This window comes from Atta cephalotes (assembly GCF_000143395.1).
Source record: "Atta cephalotes unplaced genomic scaffold scaffold00048, whole genome shotgun sequence".
In the NCBI taxonomy this organism is placed as follows: domain Eukaryota; kingdom Metazoa; phylum Arthropoda; class Insecta; order Hymenoptera; family Formicidae; genus Atta; species Atta cephalotes.
The window spans coordinates 1,841,231-1,865,373 of NW_012130112.1; the positions used below are offsets into that span (position 1 = coordinate 1,841,231).

A 24,143-nucleotide genomic window follows, 5' to 3' on the forward strand; every position below is an offset into this window, starting at 1 on the left:
GTTTGTTGTGTGTGTGTGTGTGTGTGTGTGTATATATATATATATATATATACATATATACATATATATATGTGTGTGTGTGTGTGTGTATATATAAAAGGCACATTTTACGAACAACTATTATACCTATATAATTGATCTCTCTTTCTCTCGCTCTTTCTTTCTCTCTCTCTTTCTCTCTCTCTCTCTCGTTCATCTTAAACATCTATCTTAAGATATCACTCGAAGCGCGTTTGTCGTAATCTAACGGGTTGCGGATATCGTAAAGGGAAGGATCATATTATATAAGCGTTATATTATTATATATATAATTATTGTCGGTAGCGCTTATACATTACTCTCGCGGACAAGAGGATATGGGGAATGTATCCGATGGAAAGTTTCTATTATTTCTATTAACAAGAAGGAAGATTATTGTGTACGTGATAATTAATCGCGTCAAATAAAGTTTACTTAGGAGACAACATAATATTCGAAGATATCGTTCTTCCTAATAAATTGAAGCAATTCAATTTCCAATCAGCGTTAATGCAGTACCTAATTACGTTAAATATTACATTGTTAAAAACGAAAATATTTTAATTATTAATGTATCGCAAGATAATATCGTGAAGATAATATCAGGAATTAATATTATATTTGCAAAAAATTAAACATTATTTTGATAGATTTTTAGACATGTGAGATCCCTTATAAGTGAATTGCGAAAAAGACGTGAAACGTTTGACTACATATTAACACGAGATTGTTCGCATAATTCTTTTTTCAATCAAATTTCAATATATTATTTGCTTTAAGCTTTGTTACAATCTTTAATGCCAGTCACGTGAAAATACTCGCGTAAAGAAATAGAAAAAATAATGAATGTATGAACATTTGTTTTGTTCCTTTTACTTGAAATATTGACACGTTACTTTATCTCTATTAACTACTATAGGTAGGCTAATAAAGATAAAATAAAGATAAAATAAAATGTAATTACTTTACACCTTCTATAGTATAAAGTCGCAATATTTTTATATCTTCATTGACAATGTGATAGCACGCGGTAGTATTCTATGATATTATTGTTTAAATCCTCGGATTTCGCTGTATTCCTTCAAACTTTAAGCTTCATATTAATCGTCTTATGTTCGAAAACCTTCGGATATTCGAATATACTTAATATACATATACAATATATATACGTACAATTATTTAAAAGATTAGAAAATTCGTTATTGAGCAGCATATTCCTGTCTTTGAATTTCTGTGTGATTGTGACGAGGTCGTTATAACGTCGATACATTTTTCGTCACAAATAATGGAATAATGAATGTTCTCTTACGTCACTTTGAATAAAATATTGCCGCGCTCCCTAACTAATGTAAGCGATTTGCGGGATATTTGTTATACATATTGCAAAAGCAAGTAATATGCAAATGTATTTAGCGATACATTCACCGCTTCGATGCCTGCTTTTTATTTTGTTCTTTTGATGGTATAAAAGGAATGTTGGATAGTGAACACTGTTATGAATTCGCGTGTCTCATGTGGCCGTTTTCTTTCCTCAAATCGCGAAATAAATCGGCATTGAATAAATTTATATGGAACAAATGATTAATAATCAAAATGACTCGATATTATAGCGAGTGGGAATGACTATCACATTTGAAAACGTTGCGACTTAACGATTGTAAACAATTACATGTGCATACGTCTTATAATCTGAGAGCATTGCGCGTTATCATCTACATTTATATATTTGATATAAATCTAATATCGGTTCGTGCCGCTGCAGTGTAAGACAATTAGTATGCGTTCTTCTGATAGACAAGTCTGATTGACATGTTGAAATACAATGCTCGTTACGTAATTCTCCCATGTGATTTGCTATTCAAGCGAAAATACTTGTAAGAAGAAAAAATAAGTAATACAATAGAAATCTCATTGGAGAACTAATCGACAAAAAGCCTTGTTGGTTTGTGCGATTTTACGCGTTTTAACTTTGTTTTTATGGTACATGAAAATCTCGTAATGATTGTAAGCTGAATAAGGAGATGACGAAGGTTATGTTCATGTTCTCCAATCCAAGCTCAGATATTCGAATTGCATAATAGCAATATAACAATGATAAATGAACATCTTGTAATGACAAAAGTTTCAACGAAGAAACTACCGAGATAATTCACGCATTAATTTGTACAAATTTATTGATGTATTATTTCATACGCGAGCAAATATAATGAAATTGTCGAGTGAATCTTCAATCGGAATTGCATAACAATTTTGAATGAAAAGTGATTAAACAAAGGAAATAAAGATTAATATACACTTTGCAAGATGCAGTTTTCAAATTTCCAATTGGAAGTCTCATGGAACATAAACGTCAAGGATCACTTCGCGTTTTAACAAGGACGCGATAATGAGCGAAACTCACTCTCGTTGACAGGAAACAAGTATCAAGACTTTTTTAATGCTGAGCTTACGTTTTACGAGTGTCGTGTGACAGTAAGGCTACGTTAAACATGAGCCCCGATGGACAGCAGGGAGACGTCCGATGCGCGTATGGTTTTATATAGCTTCTCGCGCGATAATGTAGTCGACAGCGCGGCACGAACCTGTCTCTTTATTGGCATCGAGATGACGGCATTGCAAAACCGCCCTCGATATTATCACAATACGAACAAGTAAAAGGGGGAGAAGGGCAGTGGAAAATAGCAACGACGGCCGAGTTTCTTTTCGCATTTAGATCTCGGTGTCCTTGCTGAATTTCTCGATCTCCGGGTACATTGGCGACATTTCGAGGGTGCTGGGTGCCGAAGGTACTGATGTTGGCGATGCATCATTACCGAATTGTATACGACGGCACATTTCTTCTAGCACTTCGTTGAACGTCATGAGATTCAGATTCTGACCCAGCAAATGAAGCATTAAGAAGTCGCCAACCTGCAAAATTCAATTTTCTTCTTAAATTTCAAAATAAAATGTCACGTTAAAATGTAAGAATGTTATAATTTCATTTAAAAAGATATTTTTATATTTCCATTATCCGTGAAGATTTCATTTACAAAAGTTGCATCGTGTCAACAGTTATAGAGTCCCTCAACTTTTATTCGAGAGTTTCTATTAAATTCTTAAGTAGATTACCGCGTTCGTAAATAATCGTTCAATGAACCGAAACTTTTTAATATATTTGTCAGTATTTCCAGATTATTATGCTACTATATATTATATTCACTCAACAAATTCTATCGACATCTTTTACAAGAGCATTTTCTTCGCGAGATTAAAATTATAATTGGACTAACTAAAGAAAAACCTACCTGAGTTTTTCGGATGAGCGTGCCAACTGTAGCTGATGTGCCAAACTTGAAGCGCTTCTTGATAATCGTTTCGCGTGTGCTGGGCATCAATACTATGGCCATGCTGTACAACACCGCCAATCCAGAAAAGACAGCTAATATGATAAACCAGAACCACAGAAAGATGTAAATTTTCTCGTTGAGAATATTGAGCGCGAGCACGCAGAGCGCGTCCAATTTCTGGATCGAACCTGAGGCACCAAACTTGTGAAAAGTACACTTAGTTACGCGTGGAAATACTTCGATCATCGGATCAGTACGTTGCTCCTGATTCATGTTGCTAAACTTCAACACATCCGTGCCATATGTAAGAAAAGCGCCGCCCAGAAATGTGTCTACGAAGAAGATATTACCAACCTGGAGCAGACAAGATATTGTTTCAGTAATTAATGTAAAGAGTATGAGCCTACTTTTGTAGAAATATTTTAATATCCTGTGTATATTTCGTAGCCTTTATAATAATTTAAAAACATTCTGTAGTGATGAAATTACGCGAAATTATATTTAAAAAACGAGATTTAAATGCTAGTGTCATTCAAATCATTCAAATATCGTTTCTAGATAGTTTCTTGATGTCATAAACGTATACTCACGGTATTGATAAAGTTGAGGACCTCGCAAAAGAAATATCCGGCAGCATAGCTGTTATGTAAGTGCATGGTCTCCATGAGATATTGAACCAGTCTTTCGGTCTTAGCTTGACGTTCCTGTTTAGTGTCGATCATGGCACCTCTTAAGCCTTCGGATATCATCCTGATTTTACCTTCCTCCCACTGCTTCCACATCCAATGTGGTAAATAGAACAGTACGCCTTGGAAGAACAACATGAACGGCACCCATTGGTAGTACGAGTGGTACCTTTTCTCCCCGTAATCGCCACCTAGACCCGGATGGGGCACGTGGGTACCCACGGGCTTCGCGAGGTTTCCCGGCAGCGTGAATGTGTACGTGATCCAACAATACGTGTTGATCACATGGCCGGAGGGTAATTCCGATAGGCAGTTGATGGGATCGCCTGCGAAAGAAAGACAAAGGATTACAGGCCGCGGCCGTTTTACGATCACGATCGATGAAATCGATGGTCTCTCTGTATATTTACTAGTTAGATGCGAGATATAACATAAATTACGTGAGAGATGAGATGCGGGTTAGATTCGAATCTTTCGAATCTTAAAATGTATAAAACGTAAAATGTATATTTTACACAATCTTTAATTCGTCTCAGATTTCAGGAATAGTCTTTATAATTGTATCATGTATTTTTGGATATTTTAATATATATTTTAATATATTTTATATATATTATGTGTATTCTTTAAGTAATTTTTTTAAGTGTTTTGATTTACTGCCTGATAAAATTATAAACACGATTTATAAATAGCTTAATTTTATACAAGTATATGTGTGTATATATATATATATATATATATATGTGTATATATATGTATATGTATATATATATGTATATATGTATATAAATAATAAGTTACAAAAATTTGAAGAAGCATTTTCTTTGTACGTTTATCGCTTATCTTACAAGCACGATCACTAGAATTATCCCATGAAATTGCCGTAATGCATGTTAATCTCCCGTGATTAGTAAATGTCGCAGAAACGTTATCTATGCTTACGAAGATAATTCTTTATACATGACACGTGATGCGCTGTGAACGAATTGCTTAGTGGATGCTGCGTGGTTTTATGAGACTAGACGATACCACTCGAAACTTGAGCATCAAGTTATCTTACTTGACGTCTTGATAATACATTAAAGTTTATTCTGAATATTAAATTCGCAATACACATACTGTATGTTTTAATCACATGAATTTAGATAATATACCTGCTTTTTTATTAATTACATATTTTCTGCACTGTTATTCGCCTTCAAGTCTTTTTATGAAAACTTTTTATGAAAAATTGTTTATTAATAATATTAATTAATTAACAAGAGTAACGGATTTATATAATAAAGAATCAATGTACAAATTTATAAAAAAATTATGCAGCCACGCCAATAGTTTTCATCTAAATAAGAAAATTAAAAAGATTGTAAATATTATTTTTAATACATTAAATAAAAAAATCAATGTTACTTTAGAAATATTGGGTTGTCCGGAAAGTTCGTGCCGATTTTGAAGGAAAATTGAAACGCAGAAGATTTAAGTATACATTTATTTTTAGTATACATTTATTTTAGTATACATTTATTAAATTTAAATCTTTTGCGGCACGAACTTTTCGGACAACCCAATATATGATATAAAAGAAATATACGATCATAACATTTTTATAGTATGATATAAAAAAAAGATGTTGTTTTATAAAACGTTTAAAATTGATGCATGTTGATGCATTGAGGAGAAATAGAAAAGCAAATGAGAGTAGAAAATATAGTTAGGATGAATAGATTTCCCCGAGATTTTCCTTTTTGTAAATGCAAGTCACATGTATGCTGTATAACGTATAGCTCGCATGCGTACCAGATGTTTCGCATCATACCGTTTATAGACAATTAAGTTACGCAACGGTTCACAAACTCATGGTTTATTTGATCATCTTAACGAGCGCGAGTTTCGAGATCATAAATTTTTTTAAAGATCTTTGAAATATCGAATGTCTAATTTCGCAGGTTAGAATTATGATGATTTATCACTGCCGTATACTCTGTAAGTTTGTACAATAAATTTTTGTAGGTTATTTAACTCATTGATCTGTAACTTTTTTATTAACACAATCCATTCGCGTCTCGAGCTTGACAGGAGCCAACGAGGAGTAGACAGGAATACGTTCTTTTCCAATGTTACATACATGTAATCATTTACAGCATAATTGCTACTTCCCAACTGCTTCATCCCGCGTAATCAAAGAGATTCGCTCGTCATTAATCACGCGACTCGACCTCGATTCACCGACAGCCGTAATAAGAAACAGGTACGTCAAGTGGTATGTTATGATCATTAGATGTGAACATGGCTCCTCTTCTGATCAACCGTTCGTCGCAACATTAAACACTGTCTCCGGTATGCGGTGATAAAGGAGCGTCATAGAATTTGTGTTTGAAGACTTCGATCTTTGATATAAACGTCTCGAGACGCGATGTCATCACCTCGCCTCCGAGTCTCCTTAATCACCATCTGATTAGGTGGCGACCAGCTGCACTTGGCTTATGATTCAAGTAGTCACTTGATCTTTAACCTGGCGATATCCTATGCAGCTTAAATGATTCTCATCTTCGCGTCTTCTATTTTTAAACTCGTTCTTTGAAACTTGCGCTTTGAAATATCGCCGAACCTTTCCCTGTTCTTTTATAAAAGTTTTTATATTTACCGACGACATTTATCATATTTGCTGTTGTATTAAATATAAATTCTCATTTTTAGTCGCTTTATGTTTGGATAAACTAAGACAATAATAATCGTCTTCTTTATTTTGAAGACATTTTAAAAGTCAACGATAAAAGTCAAAGATAATCGCAACATAAGAAAATTTCTCGATTGTATTTCTAGAAAACTTTCAAGGATTTCTAGAATTCTCGAGATATAAGAGAAAAGATCTTTGACAGACACGGCAGAAATTGAAAGAAGATATCTTACCTATCAAGTTATTGGCCGTAACAATAATGCAGCAAAGAAACAGAATGGCCGACGTGATCCTGTAATGCATTCTGAAGACCATGTTGTCGATAACAGCCTTGTCGATCAAATATCGTACCTTGACGAACCCGGCGACCGCCGAGACCAAGCCAAATACCGCCATTTTCGTTTAATCTGTAAAAAGATGAGATGCTTCATTTTTTATCATCATCGATAGAATTGTCAATGAACGAGAATTAGCTTAAAATAACGGTAATATTTTTTGTCACTCCATTTCATAAACTCCTGATTTTTATTTTAGCAATCGAGTTTTAAATTAACATTCCGCCAAAGAGACGCACACATAAAATTAAATGAAAAACTAGTTTTATCATTTATTTTTATTTCCGATGCTTTGTTTATGGAAAACGTTTCATTTCTGATCTTGTAACTCATAATTAAAAAAAACATTGACTGCTGAAATTTTCTCTAGAGAGAAAAATAATACAGAAATATGTCAGCAAATTCGATTGTGTTATTATTATTCTAAAAGGACACAAAAATGTTAGCGTTCATATGTGATTCTTAGATATTATGGAAATGAATTCAGCAAAACAGTCGAGAAGTACGAATGAAACAAAGGCTGTTTTCAGTTGACGAGCAATCAGATTATATTCCCGTTATGCATAATAAATGCCAGCTGATTGATCGTGATTAGAAGTGCGTTTCATTAACTCAAACGGCGAGGGGCAGCATTAGCATTCTTATCATATAAGTCAGTAATTTATAGTGACTGAATTGTGCAAGCATTGCTTGAAAGAAAAACGAGGTTACGCCGAGTTCTATGCTAATCGTACAGTAGATCACCTCATAATTAATTCAATTACAGGTTCCGGTAGTAAACTCCATGGCAAACTAGATTCCATATCAATCAATTAATCTTATCCGATTCTGATTTTTTGGTAACAATTATCGGTTTAAGGAGTTAATTGAATTTCGCGAAAGACAAGTTTTTAAAATATAAATTAACAGTAAGATTCGATTAAACTGGTCACTTGTAAATTAGACAAAATATTAACTCTATCAATCGATTGCAGCTCCGTGTTAAAATCTTGTTTGAAAAATTTGTAGAAAAACTCAAAACTGAGATGAGAATTCAAGAGATAACTTTAGGAATTAGCAGTTTTTTTCGTTAACTTTCCATTTAAGGTTGCCAGCAGTTAACAATGAATCCAATGCTTAGCTAATGGTACTATCAACTGACGACCAAGATTCTGTCAATCAGTACTGGGCCATCAAATGATTGGCTGTCAATCAATGACGATCAAAGTTTCATTAACCAGTAGATAACCAATATTAGGCCATCACTGGCAAATCACTGGCTAAAATAACTGAACTAGTACCATTACTGGACTAGTACCAGTTACTATAATAATTGCCAGTACTGCAGGCCCAAATTGTCATCCTTACTTACTAACTATAGTCAATGGGAAAATAATTTGCTTTTACTAGACCGATTGTAAAATGACCTATATGGATTCCTTTCTGCAGATAAATTTTGCACATAAATTCTGATTGCAGACAATTGTCACCTCACGACAACTATTCCCGTTCCTTTTTTTGAACAAAAGGAAGTGCTTCGCCGCGATTCCATTCAGCGAGATTGTTGCGCTAGTAACGCGGGATGACGCGATTTCGTGCTGTTTTCCCCTGTGTCGCCCTTTCGAATATCCATCACGAACCCTCGACGAAAAAGGTCCTCTCACCCCCCCGATGTATGTGTCCATAGTAATAACGTCGTGCGCGCGACCGGAAATGGCAGATGTGTATGAGAAGATCGATATGTGCAGAGAGAGCGCGACAGAAGAACACGTCCTAAGCGCCACACACCTCGACCCGTAGATTGTCTCGTCAGGAAACAAAAGCCCGATGCGACCTTTCTTCCCTCTCGTTTTCGTGGTCATCGGATTTCTGGAACGACACGTGCTTGTTTTTACCTCGGGAATCACCACTTGATCGCACATATTTTGCAGAAATTGCATTTGCAACAGAGATTGATCTTCATGGAACCCAGAAACGATTTTAAAAGTTATCTCTCGCATTTGGATCTCTCATTTTTTGACAATCTTAGATGAATTCGAAAGAATAATATGTAAAAAAAAATTTAGAACCGTGCTGGTTAAATAATAATTTTTCAATTTCTTTTCATCTTTTAAATAGAGAATTAATAAGTTAAATCTTCTTCAGTTTCTTCAGAAAAAGAAATTGATGTACGAAACTTTTTATCTCGAGCTTACGTTTTTATCTCGAGGTATTGTGGCTTTGTGGCTCTCCTGCTTTTCAGTGTAATCGCGCGTGATTATAATGGAAGCATAGAAGGCTAGGCTTTACCCGACTTGCGTTAATATACGCGCATCTGAAGAACACGCTCGTTATTCCGCGGTCACGAGAAGTATATTCTCGTTAATGCATGACGTAATGTGATTAATTAATCTCATGACATATAAAGAAATAAAAGCGCGTATAATAAAAGCATCTGGTACATAGTTATTATTACATAAAAGAATTAAGTGGTAGATAATTACAAAAATAAACTATAGTATTACTTCATAATAAGAAAATTAATTAAGTATGTCATAATTTGTAAAAAATACAGTTTTTCAGAATAATGTAGTTCGTAATAAAGTTTTAACAATTTCACTGAATTCTAATGTTCAGATGCTTGTCTCTCTTTACAAAAGAATATTTGGAGCGATAAACTATTTTCCACAAAAGACGAATAGATTTAGAGACGAATAGATGAACTCGTATCTTTACTGCTCGCGTCGGAATTTTATTATTTAAATTAGTTGAGTCAGAACACGTGCCTTTGTGAGAAGTCGATCCGCACGAGTCTTTTAACGAGAACATTCTCGCAAAATCAAAACGGATTGTAAGATTGCGAACTTAGTTGGACTTTGTCATTTAAAGATGCTAATTTCATATATACACGTCGAATATGTGAAATTTCGATTCGTCAGCAGATTTACCAATCGTAGTGCATCGTTCGCAAGAACTTTAGATCGAATTTCATACATTGATAGAAATTACTCTTCTTTTTAACAAGCCCTAACAAGCCATTGTTATTTTTGGTTACCTTTCACACTGGCCACATCAAGTTTTGTGAAGGTCTGCAACTTTATCACGCCACATCTCTGGACTGAATACGTACTTTTTAGCTCAAAATTTATACCTCGTATAAAATTTATACCTCGAAATCAAACAAAGACAGATAAATGATTCAAATAAATAATATGTTATTTTCAATTAATTACAAGCTTCAAAGAAATTTTTATTGGAAAAATTCGTAAAAAATGATTACTTTGGAAAAAAATTCTAAAATGTTTAAATTTAATCCGGGTCTTCAAATTATATTATAAAAACGTTACAGCAATGTAAAATATCGCATAAGGCCCGTTGAATTCATAAGTGGTTGGCTTAGGTTAATTATATATTAATTATATATTTTTAATTATATATAATTTATTTACTTACTGCGTTGCATGATTCTATCTCGAGATAAAAACTAATTATATAGAACCCATCAAATCTAGATATTATCTAAATGAAAACGTAGGCGGTTGCACGTATATAATTTTCTTCTTGCAATATTCCGTTACGTAGAACAATTTCGCGAAATTAATACAGCCTAATTGTCTCATAATCGCCTTCAATGACAAATGCTTTTTTGTATGTCTCCTTTACAACTGCGAAACCTTCGAAGCATGTTATCAGCAACGATCGTACTACGAATCGTGAGAAAAATAAAACAATGTTTCATACGGTATTTTCTCGGAGACATACAAATTTTTAAGTGCCTCCGTCATGCCTTCTCGTGACATTCGTACCGAGGGAACGTACCAGTCAAGTTAAACCAGTTGGCTGCTGCTGGTTTCTTGGATAGAGTGGGGTACAACTACGTAAATTGAATGACGACGACGACGATGACGACGACGACAAGAAAGGCCAATACCCTTTTACATATCTCGCCTTGATTAATCATATTTCTCGAATTACCGCGATGAACTATACGTGACATTTGAAAATATATATTGGAAAATATATTGGATAATAATTTATGGACTTATGCAATTTCGCGAAGAAAATCACATTTACTACTATATTGCGAATGGCGGTGACATAAAAATAATTATTTATTGTTATGCAAATTCTTTGATTTTATTACCTCGTTCTTTACTATGTAATACATTTGTGTGTATTGTATTTATTCTATTTGTATTTCTTTTATTTGCTATTATTTTATGTTTTATTTATTATTTAATCCGCGTATTATTTGTTAATTTACATTAAAAAGTATATGTATCACTATTTCAATGTTGTAACCATAAAATCGTTTTGATTATACATCTCTAGTTAGAACACGATTTTTACGGCGTTGCGTAATCGTAGATACGGTATATACCGAGCGAAAAGAGGTTTATGTTCTATTCGTCGTGGCAATAAATCCTGTCGTGAACACGAAGTGGAATTTTGTCGTCACCGCTCGACGCTTCTGTTCATGACTAAAGTTTTAGTTACTAAATCAAGCGAATTTTCACGAACTATTCAACTCGAAAAGAATAAAATGTCACATGTAACTACACATATCCATTCTTCTTTCTCTTGCATCATCAGCATCTAAAAATTATGAATCTCAGTTATATTACTGCATTTATGCAGTTATATCATCGTTATTGTAATAATAAAGAATTACCCGCGTTAATTTTGACATTTTCTTTTTTTATTTTCCAGGCGATCGATTATTCATTTTATTCATTGAAATTTCTGCAAATTGCATCATTAATCTAACTGATGAGAGAAATACTATTGGATAAGGCGTTAAACGTTACTTCTAAATGAGCGGCGCATAACGCAGCTCCGCGAATCCACTGGTCGACGTGGATTTCTGAAGAAGGCTTTCTTCTCACGACCGTCGGTGCTGCTGCGGCTCGAATCTCGTACGAATTGTCCGTATCAGGTTACGGATGCAGAAAACAGGTTTGGGATCGCGCGAGACCGCCGCCGTCGCTGCCGATGCGCCGGATTCGAGTTGCTAATATACGATCGAGAAAAATGGAGACTCTTTGTCCGCGACAGATCCGGGATTTCGTCCGCAGCGTCGCAAAACCTGTGGTTTTTGCGAAGCGGGAAAAGAAAGGCAGAAGTAAAAAGCAGACGGCAAGAGGAAACTTTCGTACAGCTATTTCTGCAGGGCGATACCATAATGCTATTGTACTGTTCCATTATATTATTAGTAACGTATAATTGATATAATTCCTCGAATTCAACATTAGTGAAAAAGGTGAATTTCTTTATTTATATTCCCGAAGTTTTCGCCGAAGTTAATCTCCGAGAGATATTCGACACAAAAAGTAGCACAAAAATAATTTAGAAAAGATTGAAAAGAATTTTTATACACATGAAATTATAACGAGGCACAAGATTTATAAATTTACTTTGCAATGCTAAAACGATGTGTTTATGAGAATTTAGTGACGAAAGGCGAATGTATAATGAATAAGTCGCCAAATATATATTTGGAGTTTTCTTGTTGAAGAAGATCGAAAGAGATTGTAAAATCCGGCGGTTTTATGGTTTACGATATCAGAGATGGAGATGCTCAGCAAAATTCGGTCGATTCAACGGTTAACAGGTAATACGAGAATGATTTATGCGTGCTGGTTACGCTATGTGATGTAGAAACTAGAGCGATTTGTAGGTCGAAACAACGATCGCGGTCGTAGTAACGTGATTTACGCATACATGTACGGACTAATAACAGCTGCTAATGCAGAGAGAGAGAGAGAGAGAGAGAGAGAGAGAGAGAGAGAGAAAGAAACAGCACCGAGCGCGAGTGTAATCGGGACGTGATTTATGTACTCGAGCGTTATTTGCTGATATGGAGATCACTCGAAACGTGGACGCTATTCATCCGGGCGCGAGGTTTGAAAGCCGCGACGTAAATCCGGATTGAATATTGATCGAATAATATCAATTTGAATCTCATATCGCGATGCGAGACCCAACATTACGCTAATCTAATTTATTATCGCAGACTCAAGTCAATGATACTTCTACATTGCGTTATTATTACATTGGATTATGTTCAATGAGAATTCTATTAGACCGTACATGTGAGAATACAATCAATTGAGAATAGGAATTAAATTCGACCATAACGGTCGAAATTGGATCTTTGATACTTAAATAAGTCAATGTAAATTATGTATTATATAGTAAATATTTACATATATATATGTTTTTTCCAAATTTGTAATCATTTTAAACGCGCCAAAAATTTTATCGGATTTAAAAACGTAGTTAAATTACTGAAATAATATCATACATTAAATTTTCGTACATTAAATGCTTAATAGGCATCTATTATAAAAATCTTAATATGCTGAAAATTTGAATAAATTTAATGCGAAAACATATTATGTTCATAATGAAAATTGCTCTTGTAATATTTCTGATATATTTATGTTGTATAAAGATTCTGAAAATGCTACATTATTACTTATGACGACACACATTTTTCATTATTCAATACGTAGAAAAGACATTTTAGCTATCTTCATTGAATATATCGCTGAGAAATGTGATTCAAGGGAAACTTCTTGGAAATCAGCCGAGCTAAGGACTTTCCTCGATAGTATGAATCACATTTTTTTCCGGATGCGACTGGAGTTTTATACAACTTGGCGAGGAGACACTATAATGGTTCTCTTTAAAAGTTCTTATTAAAAAATTAACGTATCTGAGATGCCTGTAATTTCTAAAAACATTTTCTGAATATTTGTAACTTTTTTATATACATCTTTTATTTAATAATAAATGAATTAATGTAAAATGTAAAAATATTTCACGGAAATACACCTAACAGCGTGATGCTTAATTTATAACTTCATTTAATATTTCAGATTACAGCATGGAACGAAAGTAAATCGATATGTAAAAAATGAATCTTTAATTCGGAGAGCTTGAATTGTAACCTGGTTCTCGTTGACTGATATCATATCGTACAGTGATAGTTTGAGATCGCATGTATGAATTAATAACACGATTGGCCGTGGATAAACGGCCGCCCTCGACAGTGATTAAATTAAAAAAATTAAATTAGCGCAACGTGCTGTAAATTATTGTATCAACGACCATTCGCTATGCTGCACGCTGCGATCAAGATACGAGTTTTATAATCGCCATCCGAGTAATTGTGTGTGTCTCGCGTGTCACGGGGAGACATATATCGCTCTTACGATTATTCACGTACGGTGATTCCGCAAAAGCTGTCCGTACTCGATGTGTCGAATTCAACTTGTTTGACATTTCGCATTTAAACACAGAGAAAGGAAAAAAAAATACGAAGGAAACATATTCTCTTTGAGAGAATCGTTTTCTTGAATTTGCATTCATACGAAGAGAAATATATCTCTCTGTTACAAAGATGAAACTCTAAAAGTAAAAGTATCTTGCTTTTTAGATTATTAATAACTTGAATTAACGAAACTTTTAATCACTTCAAGTCACGCGAATGAAATATGCCGTCTGGGAAATATATATAAGGAGCCGTTGTCTATGCAATTCCCTCATATTACGTTGTAATTGCACGCGAGGCATACTTGGTCAATGCTTTATTAGGAATTCGCCGAGTTTAGAACGAGCGAGCAGCAGTGACTATCCTTTTCACTTGTATTTGTACATTAAATGCTCTCCACGAATGCATTTTCATAATTCGAAGTTCGATATGTGTCATATGTATCATTGATATAGAAACATAATGAATTTTCCACTAAAAAGAAGAAATACACTGAGAGAAAAGATTGGCTGAATATGGCATAGCATTTTTAATTCAATGCAGCAGCCAATTTTTGGTTGCGTTAATCTCTCGAAATCTTTTCTAAATCTGAATCAGTAGATACAGTAGTCACTAATTACTCACCGATATACTTTGTACTGATCATCAGTGAAATTCAACTAAAAAAGGAAGAATGTTTGAGCATTATGTAACTAAAATTAAAAAAAAACTGATATTTGCACGTTAATTTCGATCTTCTAATACCATATTCATTGAATTTAAGTACTAAAACAAGGTTAGTTAAATCACACAATAAAGATTAGTTAGATTAGGGATCTGACATTTAATTCACTGATTACATACTTGGCACTGATATCAGTGATTATCCACTCCAGATTTAGAGAGTATACTAACATTGCGGATAGGCTAACGCAACCAAAAATTGGCTGCTGCAACCAAAAATTGACTACTGCAGCCAATTAAAAATGCTATACCATATTTTACCATCTAATTTGCTGCAGCAGTCGATCTTTTCTTTCAGTGTAGATATTTGTTCAAAGTCAAATTTTATTATATTTGCAGCGAATATTTTGCGAGAAAAGGTTTCTCGTATTGTGCATGAAAGGCACACGTGACATGCGTGCGGATAGCTTTTTTTTCATTTCGCGGCGAAAGGACGACTCTTGGCGGCTTCATCGCGTGAGTGGAAAGGGAATTTACAGTTACGTGTCTTGCGCGAACTCCGTGCAGGCTCTTCGACGTCTTATCTACTCTGCCAAGTCTCCTTGTATTTCTTAAGTGAACACGACGTTGACGAAACAGTGGGTAGACACTCGAATTTAAATTTTCAGTAGCCTTCTTCGGAGAAAGAGACGTCCCTCAATCATAAATTAATAATTAGAATCGTGAAATATTAAATCCTGGAACTATGAAATATTTAAATAATATTTTTGTACAAATCCTAATTGTATTAGATCGTAATATACATATTTTCATTAGTAATACACATATTTTCATCCATTCCATAGAAAATTGCACGATTCCCTATTAAATCTCAACAAAGCGAGAAAGAGTATATTTCAAGAAATTTTCATATCAATGCTTCTTCATATTTTCTCTAGAAAATTCAGAAGGATGCAAGTGCACTCTCTTTTCACGTAGCTCATGAAAGCGTGTCCTTGGCTTTTGAAGGCAGGTGTTCCTTGCAAAGATCACTGCTTTCAATTGAAATTCTTTCAGAGTTGGGTATAGATCGGTGATGTTAAAGAGCGTACGTGGGAAAACGCGCCTTCAGTGGATTTTTCAAGTCCGTGTCTTGGTGATGGGCAAGGAAGCCGATTGCAATCGTGCGAGGGATCGTCCCATCGATCGCATCGAATGATAGCGCATGCAATGCAGCTGAGGAGTGAAGGGATAATTTTATTCGCTTCGTCGAAGGAACGTCGGGTGAAAGGCGGGAACTCGCCGATATCCGCGAAATGTTATTTTCGCGTTCCGCGAGTTTTTCGCGAAACGTTCCACCTCGGGCGGATTCCTCGCGTTCACTCTTCTCATAGCAGTGCTGATGACGCGATGGAGATTGTGGCGTTTATGGCGTTCGCGTCACGATAATTGCGTATAAATAGAGAACGAGGCCGTACGAATTATGTTAATTATTGTTCAGCCGAATTGTCTTTTTCGCGGCTACGCTACGTAATACACGATAGATCGCCATTCTATTTTCTGTAGTGACATATGTAGTCCAGTAAATAAAATGTCAAAGAGGAATGAAAAAATGTTCTTCTTATTCGTTTTATTTAATATAGTATTATTCATAATTTTTGAATTATCAATACTTTAATTAAAAGAGTCTCAAACTAATCTCTATATAAAATAAAAATAGATTAATAAGTAATTAATATTGTAAACTTATTATTATGTTCCAGTAATTAAAAAAATTCATAAAGGGATAGATTTATTGAGTTTTGATTATTGAGGTTTTATGAAAAAGACTCGAATGTATTCTCTAAATTTGAATTAGTGGATAATCACTGATATCAATGTCAAGTATGCCACTGTCACTAATCAGTGAATTAAATGTGAGATTAAATGTGAGATTAAATGCGAGATGCCTAATCTAGCTAATCTTTATTGTGTGATCTAACTTTGTTTTAGTGCTTAAATTTAATGAATATAGTATTGGAAGATTGAAATTATATAATGTTCAAACATTCTTCCTTTTTTATAATAGTTGAATTTCACTGATTATCAGTGCAAAGTATGCCACTGGATAATTAGTGACTTATCCACTGATTCAGATTTAGAGAGTATATAAAAGTTTTTGTCGTTACACATATTATATTATACACTATATTATATTTATATAGACCTAGATTTATATAGATAATATACTTTTATATGACATCATTCGTATATGTTACAATTCTGAAGATTGATGCACGTTATACACACACACACACACACACTCACACACACACACACACACACACTCACACACTCACACACACACACACACACACACACACACACACACACACACACACACACACACACACACACACACACACATTGTATGACGTGCCTTCGCCCGACTTCGTACATGAAAGTTATTTTACACGTCAACGAACATCATCGCGTTAATATTTCATAGCGTACTCGTAGCACTATAGTAGCGCTACGCTTTACTGATACGCTCGATAGGCACGCATGCACATCGATTCATTCGAGATGCGAAAAATGAATGAAGACGATAGAGTTCGAGGAGGAGGTTAATGGCAGCGTCTCGACATCGTGAAAAACGACAGATGGCAGTGATATAATAATGAGAAATAAGATGAATATGATAATAATTAATTAGATCGTCATTCTGTCTTTATAACGTACTACTCTAGAATTATAAATAAATTATGCAAAATTACGTATAATCATTGTTGAATATTTTAATAGACTGAGAAATTACAATTTAAGCTTTTAAAAATTAATTATTTGAATTTTACTTTTATCGTTTTACTATTTTTTCATAAACTAATTTTATTCTTAATATTTTGAGTTCTAAATTGATTTTATTTTCGATCATTGTATGTCTTTGTGATACACATATTTTTGTAAAAAAATTTTGTTACTTAATTAACAAATGCCGGATATTTTTTGTTAGATATAATAGATTTCAAAACAATTCATTTTGATTTATGATTCGGAAGGAATGGTCCATTCTTAATAATTGTGTTCTTTCGAGGGCCTTGAGAATGACGGCTGGTTGAGAAATCGACTGCGGAGACTGTCTTTACACCACAGATGTAGAGAAATCGACGTCAGAAGCATTTTTTCAAGTGCATGTCGAGAGATAGAGGCAGACTATTGTTTTCTCACGGCTAGCACCGATTAGCGTTAAAATCGTGCCAATTTATTTTTCTCTCAGCTTAAATTATTTCATATAGTCGGTACAATTTTAAAATAAAAACTCTATTAACAGCATTCGCTAAAATAATAAAATCAAATTATAATTTCAATGTCACATAGACACGTGAAAAAAATCTTATTTATGCCTTTGAGGCTTTTACAGTTATTTTCTATAGAAGCTATGCATTTCGCGGATTATCTCTGTGTAGGAAAAAAAATCCATTATTAGAACGCCATTATTATAGAACGTTTCATGTACATTGCAGTTTATATCATCAGGACTTTGTTCACTTTATTCTTATTTATTTTATCGTTTCATATTATTAGATTATTTTTTTATTATAATATATATGTATAGTTTTCTGTGTAGTTATTTTGTATAAAAATAAATTTTCATAATTAGTTTCTCAAGAAATTTGCAAGAGCATTTTTCTTCACGAGAGACGCCTACTCTTTTTATAGTATATTTACACGATCGATTTTTCTAACGTTTATTACAAAGAAGCGGAGAATTCTAATGTCTTTCATGAAATGCGGAGGCGGCAGATAATGCTATGCATATATATCTGAATTCCTGGTACTAAAGTACAAGGTCCTTTCATCGGTTCTTTATCATCGCCGTATCTCATTCAGGGAAATCACGAATCAGTCCTATCTACCGTACCGGAATCGCGTATATCGTTCGATTTATTGAAAACAAAGGGCCAGGAATGTCTTTCACGATTGAAAATGATATTTCTTATCGCATTAGAAAAATATGAAACTCTGAAAGATAAAAAATACGTCCAAAAATACAGCACATTAATTTACAGCACATTAAATTTCATAGGTTTTTTGGAGTCGGTAATTAAGCTTTTATTGATGGAAAATAATCTCGTTATTTATCTATATTTAAAAAAATTTTCTTCATCTTATCAAATTGCAGACATCTTTGGGTGCTTTCTCTTTGATAATATAAGCCCATACAAACATTGTTCTATCTTTTTTTGATATGAAAACAATACTTGTGTTGACTTCTGTCATCAAATGAAAAGCACTTTTGTTCTCAAAATTGTTATTAAAGAAGATGATAAGTGAGATATAAGACGCTCCTATTTTGTTTTTTAATGGAATTTTTTATTTTGTTATGTTCGAATTTTCAATCATGTTAAATTTGACATTGAAAATCATACGAAAATGATGAATAGATAAATAATCAATAAAAACATTGTCGTGAGCCATTGTTTCACGATACCTATTTAAAAAGAAGAAACATCTCTTTTGCAAGAGATAATATTAATTATAAAAGACTTTTAAGTGGAGACCACATCAGCATATCTTTTCCTCTAATTTAATAAGCCTTCTACTTTATACCTTCACGTCACGTTTCTATGTTTATTTAGTTCACATTTTATTTTTTCGCGTTTATCATATCTTATTTTTGTATTTTATGTATATGTCTCTCACTCACTCGACTCGTGAACGATCTATCGATCGCGTGCGCGTTGACGCTTTTTCACGTTAATCGAGCCACGTTTACGAGCCACGAGCCGTTCTCGCTCGAGCGGAACACAAGTAGCCACGTTGCGAACCGCTCGTGATCGAGAGATCGTTCTCGAGTCGCTTCTCCTGCCTGTGTCGAAGCTCGGGTGAAGATGCCTACCGTTTAGGAAAGGTCTACCGATTTCCGGAAAGAGCATTCTTGCCCTTGCCTGAAGCAAAGGCAAACTGGACAATGAATTAAAATTTGACCTGTTCCACATTCCTAGGTGAACCGTTAGCGCTTAGAACTAGTTGACATGAAAATTCTATTCTCTCTTTCAGAAGACAAATATGTATAATGAAATAAATCAGGAGCATAGAAGTAACGCTGGATTCTTTGTGCGTTTTAAATTTTATACTTCGTACTGTACATTAATAACAAACTTTTTGACTTTCTAATTAGGTTACCTTCAGTAAGTATCTTCAATAAATTTAAAAATATAAAATTGTTGACGCACAGAGAATCCAGCGTTGATTTTTATGCTTCTAATTTATTCATTTTGAATTGATTTTATCATAAAGCCTTTATTTTAATATTTTATATGCGAGCAAACAAATTTATAATTCTGTGGATTAATATAATTTATAGTAATAATCATGCCCGATATAATTTTAATTATACCTAATTAAACGGCATATATTAAAAATTGATATAATTCAATTATTCTTATAGATTTATATAGATCTTACTCGAGTAAGATATATACGTGTATATATATATATATTTTATCTGAGTTGAGTAAAACATATATTTTAATGCTGCAAATAGATCCGAAGATACATTTCATTGTAACACACATAAAAGAAGATATATAAACGTACGTAATTGTGTCGAATAGCGAAAAACGAGAATGCCGGTTGGAAATAGCGAGTCAGCGGCAGGAGAGAACAACGTAATGCGAGAGTTTGTGCTTCGTAACGAAGTGTACTTTGTTACGCAGGTAATAGGAATTGTGTGTGCGCGGTGAAAGAAGGATTACTCATTCCGAGGCTTGTGCGAGCCGATATCGGATCGGTTCGAAACGATCGCTCGTTCTCAACCGGCTGCTTTGCCAATTGAGGTCGATTAAGCGTGCTGCTGCTGAGGAAGACGCGCGCGTTTCTCTCTCGACTTCGAGTTGCGGCGAGTTGCGCTCGTTGAAACCGCTCGTCGAAGAGCAATCGAACGATGTACCACGCAATAGCCGACAGTGGAACGATCCGTAATCTATGAGGCTGAATCCAGATCAAATGATCGCGAACAAGCAGTAAATTCGTTTTAATGAACATGGACGAATAGTATATGTCTTATAGAAATCCCTTATAGAAATTTACTAGTACAATGGCCAATTAATCACTTATTTTGGGTATTAAAAACATTGTTTTAACGATATTTTTAATATTTTTAATATAGAAAAGTGGTGAAATGGCCAATATTAAATTTCTGTAAGGAACATTTTTTTTCTTTCTGCTAAAAGAAAAGCGTTTGTTACGCTCGTTTACGTTGATTCATTCTAGTTAACTTGATTTACTTCTTTACTGCAGTATCTCAAAACTAGCTCCAGTTGGACTGAACAAATAGATAAGAGCAAGCGACTTATTTCGATGAAGTCAACGGTAAACTTTGCTTTCGAGCATCGAGGTTCGATCGGTAAATGCAATTTCCGATTTACACGGAACTCGTGTTCGTTGTGTCAGCTGTGCCTCGCGTTTCGATCATAGCGTGCCTAAGCATCGAAATCTCTATCTCGGAATCACACCGGAATTTCGGTTCCAGCTCCGAAAGATTCCTGAATCCCGGCTTTCTCGGATTCCAACAACAATCGAAAGAGACCTCAAAACAAAGGTCTTTCGACCACATTGCGGACTTTGTTTATATATTATTGGAGCGTTATATATGTTTGTTCGCGTCGCTCCAACATGCTCCATATTTCTACCATAGCATCTATTTACATCAATGCGCTTGTTAGAGTAAATAGACGCTAATAAAGTTATTAGCTACCTATTTATTTCACTTCTCCATCCGAATCTGTGCAAATCGATACGCAAAGACGCGGGAATTAAAATCGGACGCGCGAAATGCGTCGATCGCGCGATCGATTTGCATCGCGAAAAATCACCTGGCGTTTTTTTTCTTTCTTGTCAGACAATACCTTCCGTTTGTTGTCGAGCACAATATCGAGTCCCTCGGCGAAATATCGTTGCTGTCGTTATCCCCTGACGTCGTGGTAGTTGGCTGTTGAACCCGAAACTAACCTCGCACTGGATTTTCGGCCCTACGGTAACCTTTCGAGGGCCCTAAGCTGCGCACAATAGCAATGCGCCGATTCGGTTAAAAGATCGTTCTTCGTCTCTCGTCCCTCGGAAGGGATGAGCGTTCTTTCCTTTTTTCTTCGAGTGATCGATCTATCGATCGATCCTCGAAAATCGCTTCGTGATTTTTCCTTGATAAATATGAGCGCGAAAAAAGAAACGGACACAAAAATGCGCACCAGAAGCGAGTGGACGGAAAACCGGAACAAAGCGCCTTTCGAGCGACGCGTTCTCTCTCTCTCTCTCTTTCTCTTTTTCTCTTCCTTTCTTCTGTTCCGTGATGCGAACACGGATCCTGAATAAGACTCGCGCACACGACGCACTGACTGGGCCCGGAAAACGACTGACGCGAATGGCGAAGTACTCGCTCGGGGCCCCACCACTCCGCCATTTTGCTCCCAGACCGGGAGCTTGGTCGGATGAAGAAGAGGGAGGGCCAGGTGCGTACAGCAGTTTCCTGCCGAGATCGCACGCTTTCGAGTTTCCGTGTTGGTAGGCTCTTTCGCCGTTTTACGGAATTAACGCGTCATCTTGCGAAATTTTTCTGACGAAGGACATGCCATGTTGCGTACACTGAGAAAAATGTTCTAATTAAATTAACATAAAGACGATGAGTATGGTTATTTTATATGGTGAGGTCAAACAGAATTTCAGATTACCGTAACTAAACTGTGATTATCCAACATGTTGGATCTTTTTGTCGATTTAATCGAATCTAATCTTATTCTTTAATCAAAACATATTTCTCAGTGTTGGTTGTGTATGAGAACTTAGAAAGAGAAAATTTTACCAACGATTTTGAACTAAGGCCTTGACCATCACGGAAAAAATATTAGGTATTAGAAATTTAAAAAAATAGGGAGAGAGATTAAAGGTAACGCATGGATATAAATAAGATCTAAGACTAGATCTATTATACTATGGATACAAATATAAGACATACTTATGTCTTATTTTTGCATTCATTATTATCTGTCACATTTAATCTTTATTTTTTATTTTTTTATTTTTCTAATATTTATTCCTGTTCCTAATATTTCTTCCAAATATTGTGCGCAGTCAAATATGAATTTTTCAAATGGAGAATGACGTAAATGTCTATTCCGTCGCGCATTTCAGATTTGCAATTTTCGCATTGAAAATATGAAAACGTTGAAACGTTTCTGGAAGCACCAGAATTTACATGTCTTAATTATTACGACTGACACTGTTACGAAATATACGTTAGTGCAAATCGCAGAAATGCAGCTCGTTTGGTACCTCGTTTCCTACCGTTCTGAAATAATCTGTCTCGCTGCGCTTCCTTCTGCTCTCCGAAAAATTCAGCGAGGTACGAATTAACTTGTCACTGAAATGTTCATCTCTCCGCTTTTCTCAGTTCAAAAAGAAAAAGTAGATGCCAGTATACACGAAAATAAACTAATAATAAATTATCTGTTCTTATATATAATTTATATATTTATATATATAATAACAATACTTTATTGTACATTACAAAGATGAAAGATTAATAATCACGTCGTAATGATGAATACCAAACACCTTATCGGATTTTCCTCAACATACGTATGAGAGCGTATTTTTAATTCGTATAAGTTACACTCTAAATTTCTTGAAATCTCACTGCGAGAAAGTGAAAATGCAATCATCCTTGACAAAAAAAAAAGCGAAAATGTTTCACTTCTTGAAAAAAAGTGACGATCTTTAGATCCCTTTTTAGAGTGAAATCTCACTTTTTTGGAGTGAGATTTCATTCCTTTGACGTAAAAATTCATTCTTTTTCAAAAAGTGAAATATTTTCACTTTTTTTCAAGGGTGGTTGTATTTTCACTTTCTTGGAATGAGACTTCACTGTAAGAAATTTAGAGTGTAATCCTTTTCTTCTAAAATTCGAGGAATCAGCTTCCAGCGATCTTGAAGCTCGTTCAGCGCAGCATGCCAATAAAAAGATACCGTTTTCGCGACGAGCGGTCGCGACGAGTTCAAGGACCAAGAAGGGCTCACCGGCACGGCCTCCTGGTGAACCAGCGACTCCTCGAGCACGATATACGCATCGTGTGAACTCACCTTTGCTTTCTCGACCTTTATCGTGTGTCTGCGACCGCAGCATCTCGACCAATCTCGACTGGAGCGAAATGAGCAAATATCCTGTCCTTCTTTCCCTTCTTTCTCTCT

The 24,143-nt window shown here is 34.9% G+C and overlaps 2 protein-coding genes across 2 annotated transcripts in view; one reads left to right on the top strand and one right to left on the bottom strand.

Moving 5' to 3' along the window:
* Positions 1-24,143, top strand: part of LOC105622764 (dedicator of cytokinesis protein 3) — a 55,186-nt gene that overhangs the window by 12,184 nt on the left and 18,859 nt on the right. The gene's annotated exons all lie outside the window — the stretch shown is intronic.
* On the bottom strand, positions 2,728-7,103 carry LOC105622763 (innexin inx3). The gene is made up of 4 exons (XM_012204174.1): positions 6,941-7,103; positions 3,938-4,359; positions 3,306-3,701; positions 2,728-2,928 (listed from the first exon to the last, which is right to left on the bottom strand). The coding sequence occupies exons 1-4, from the start codon at positions 7,101-7,103 to the stop codon at positions 2,728-2,730; spliced, it is 1,182 nt and encodes a 393-aa protein (XP_012059564.1).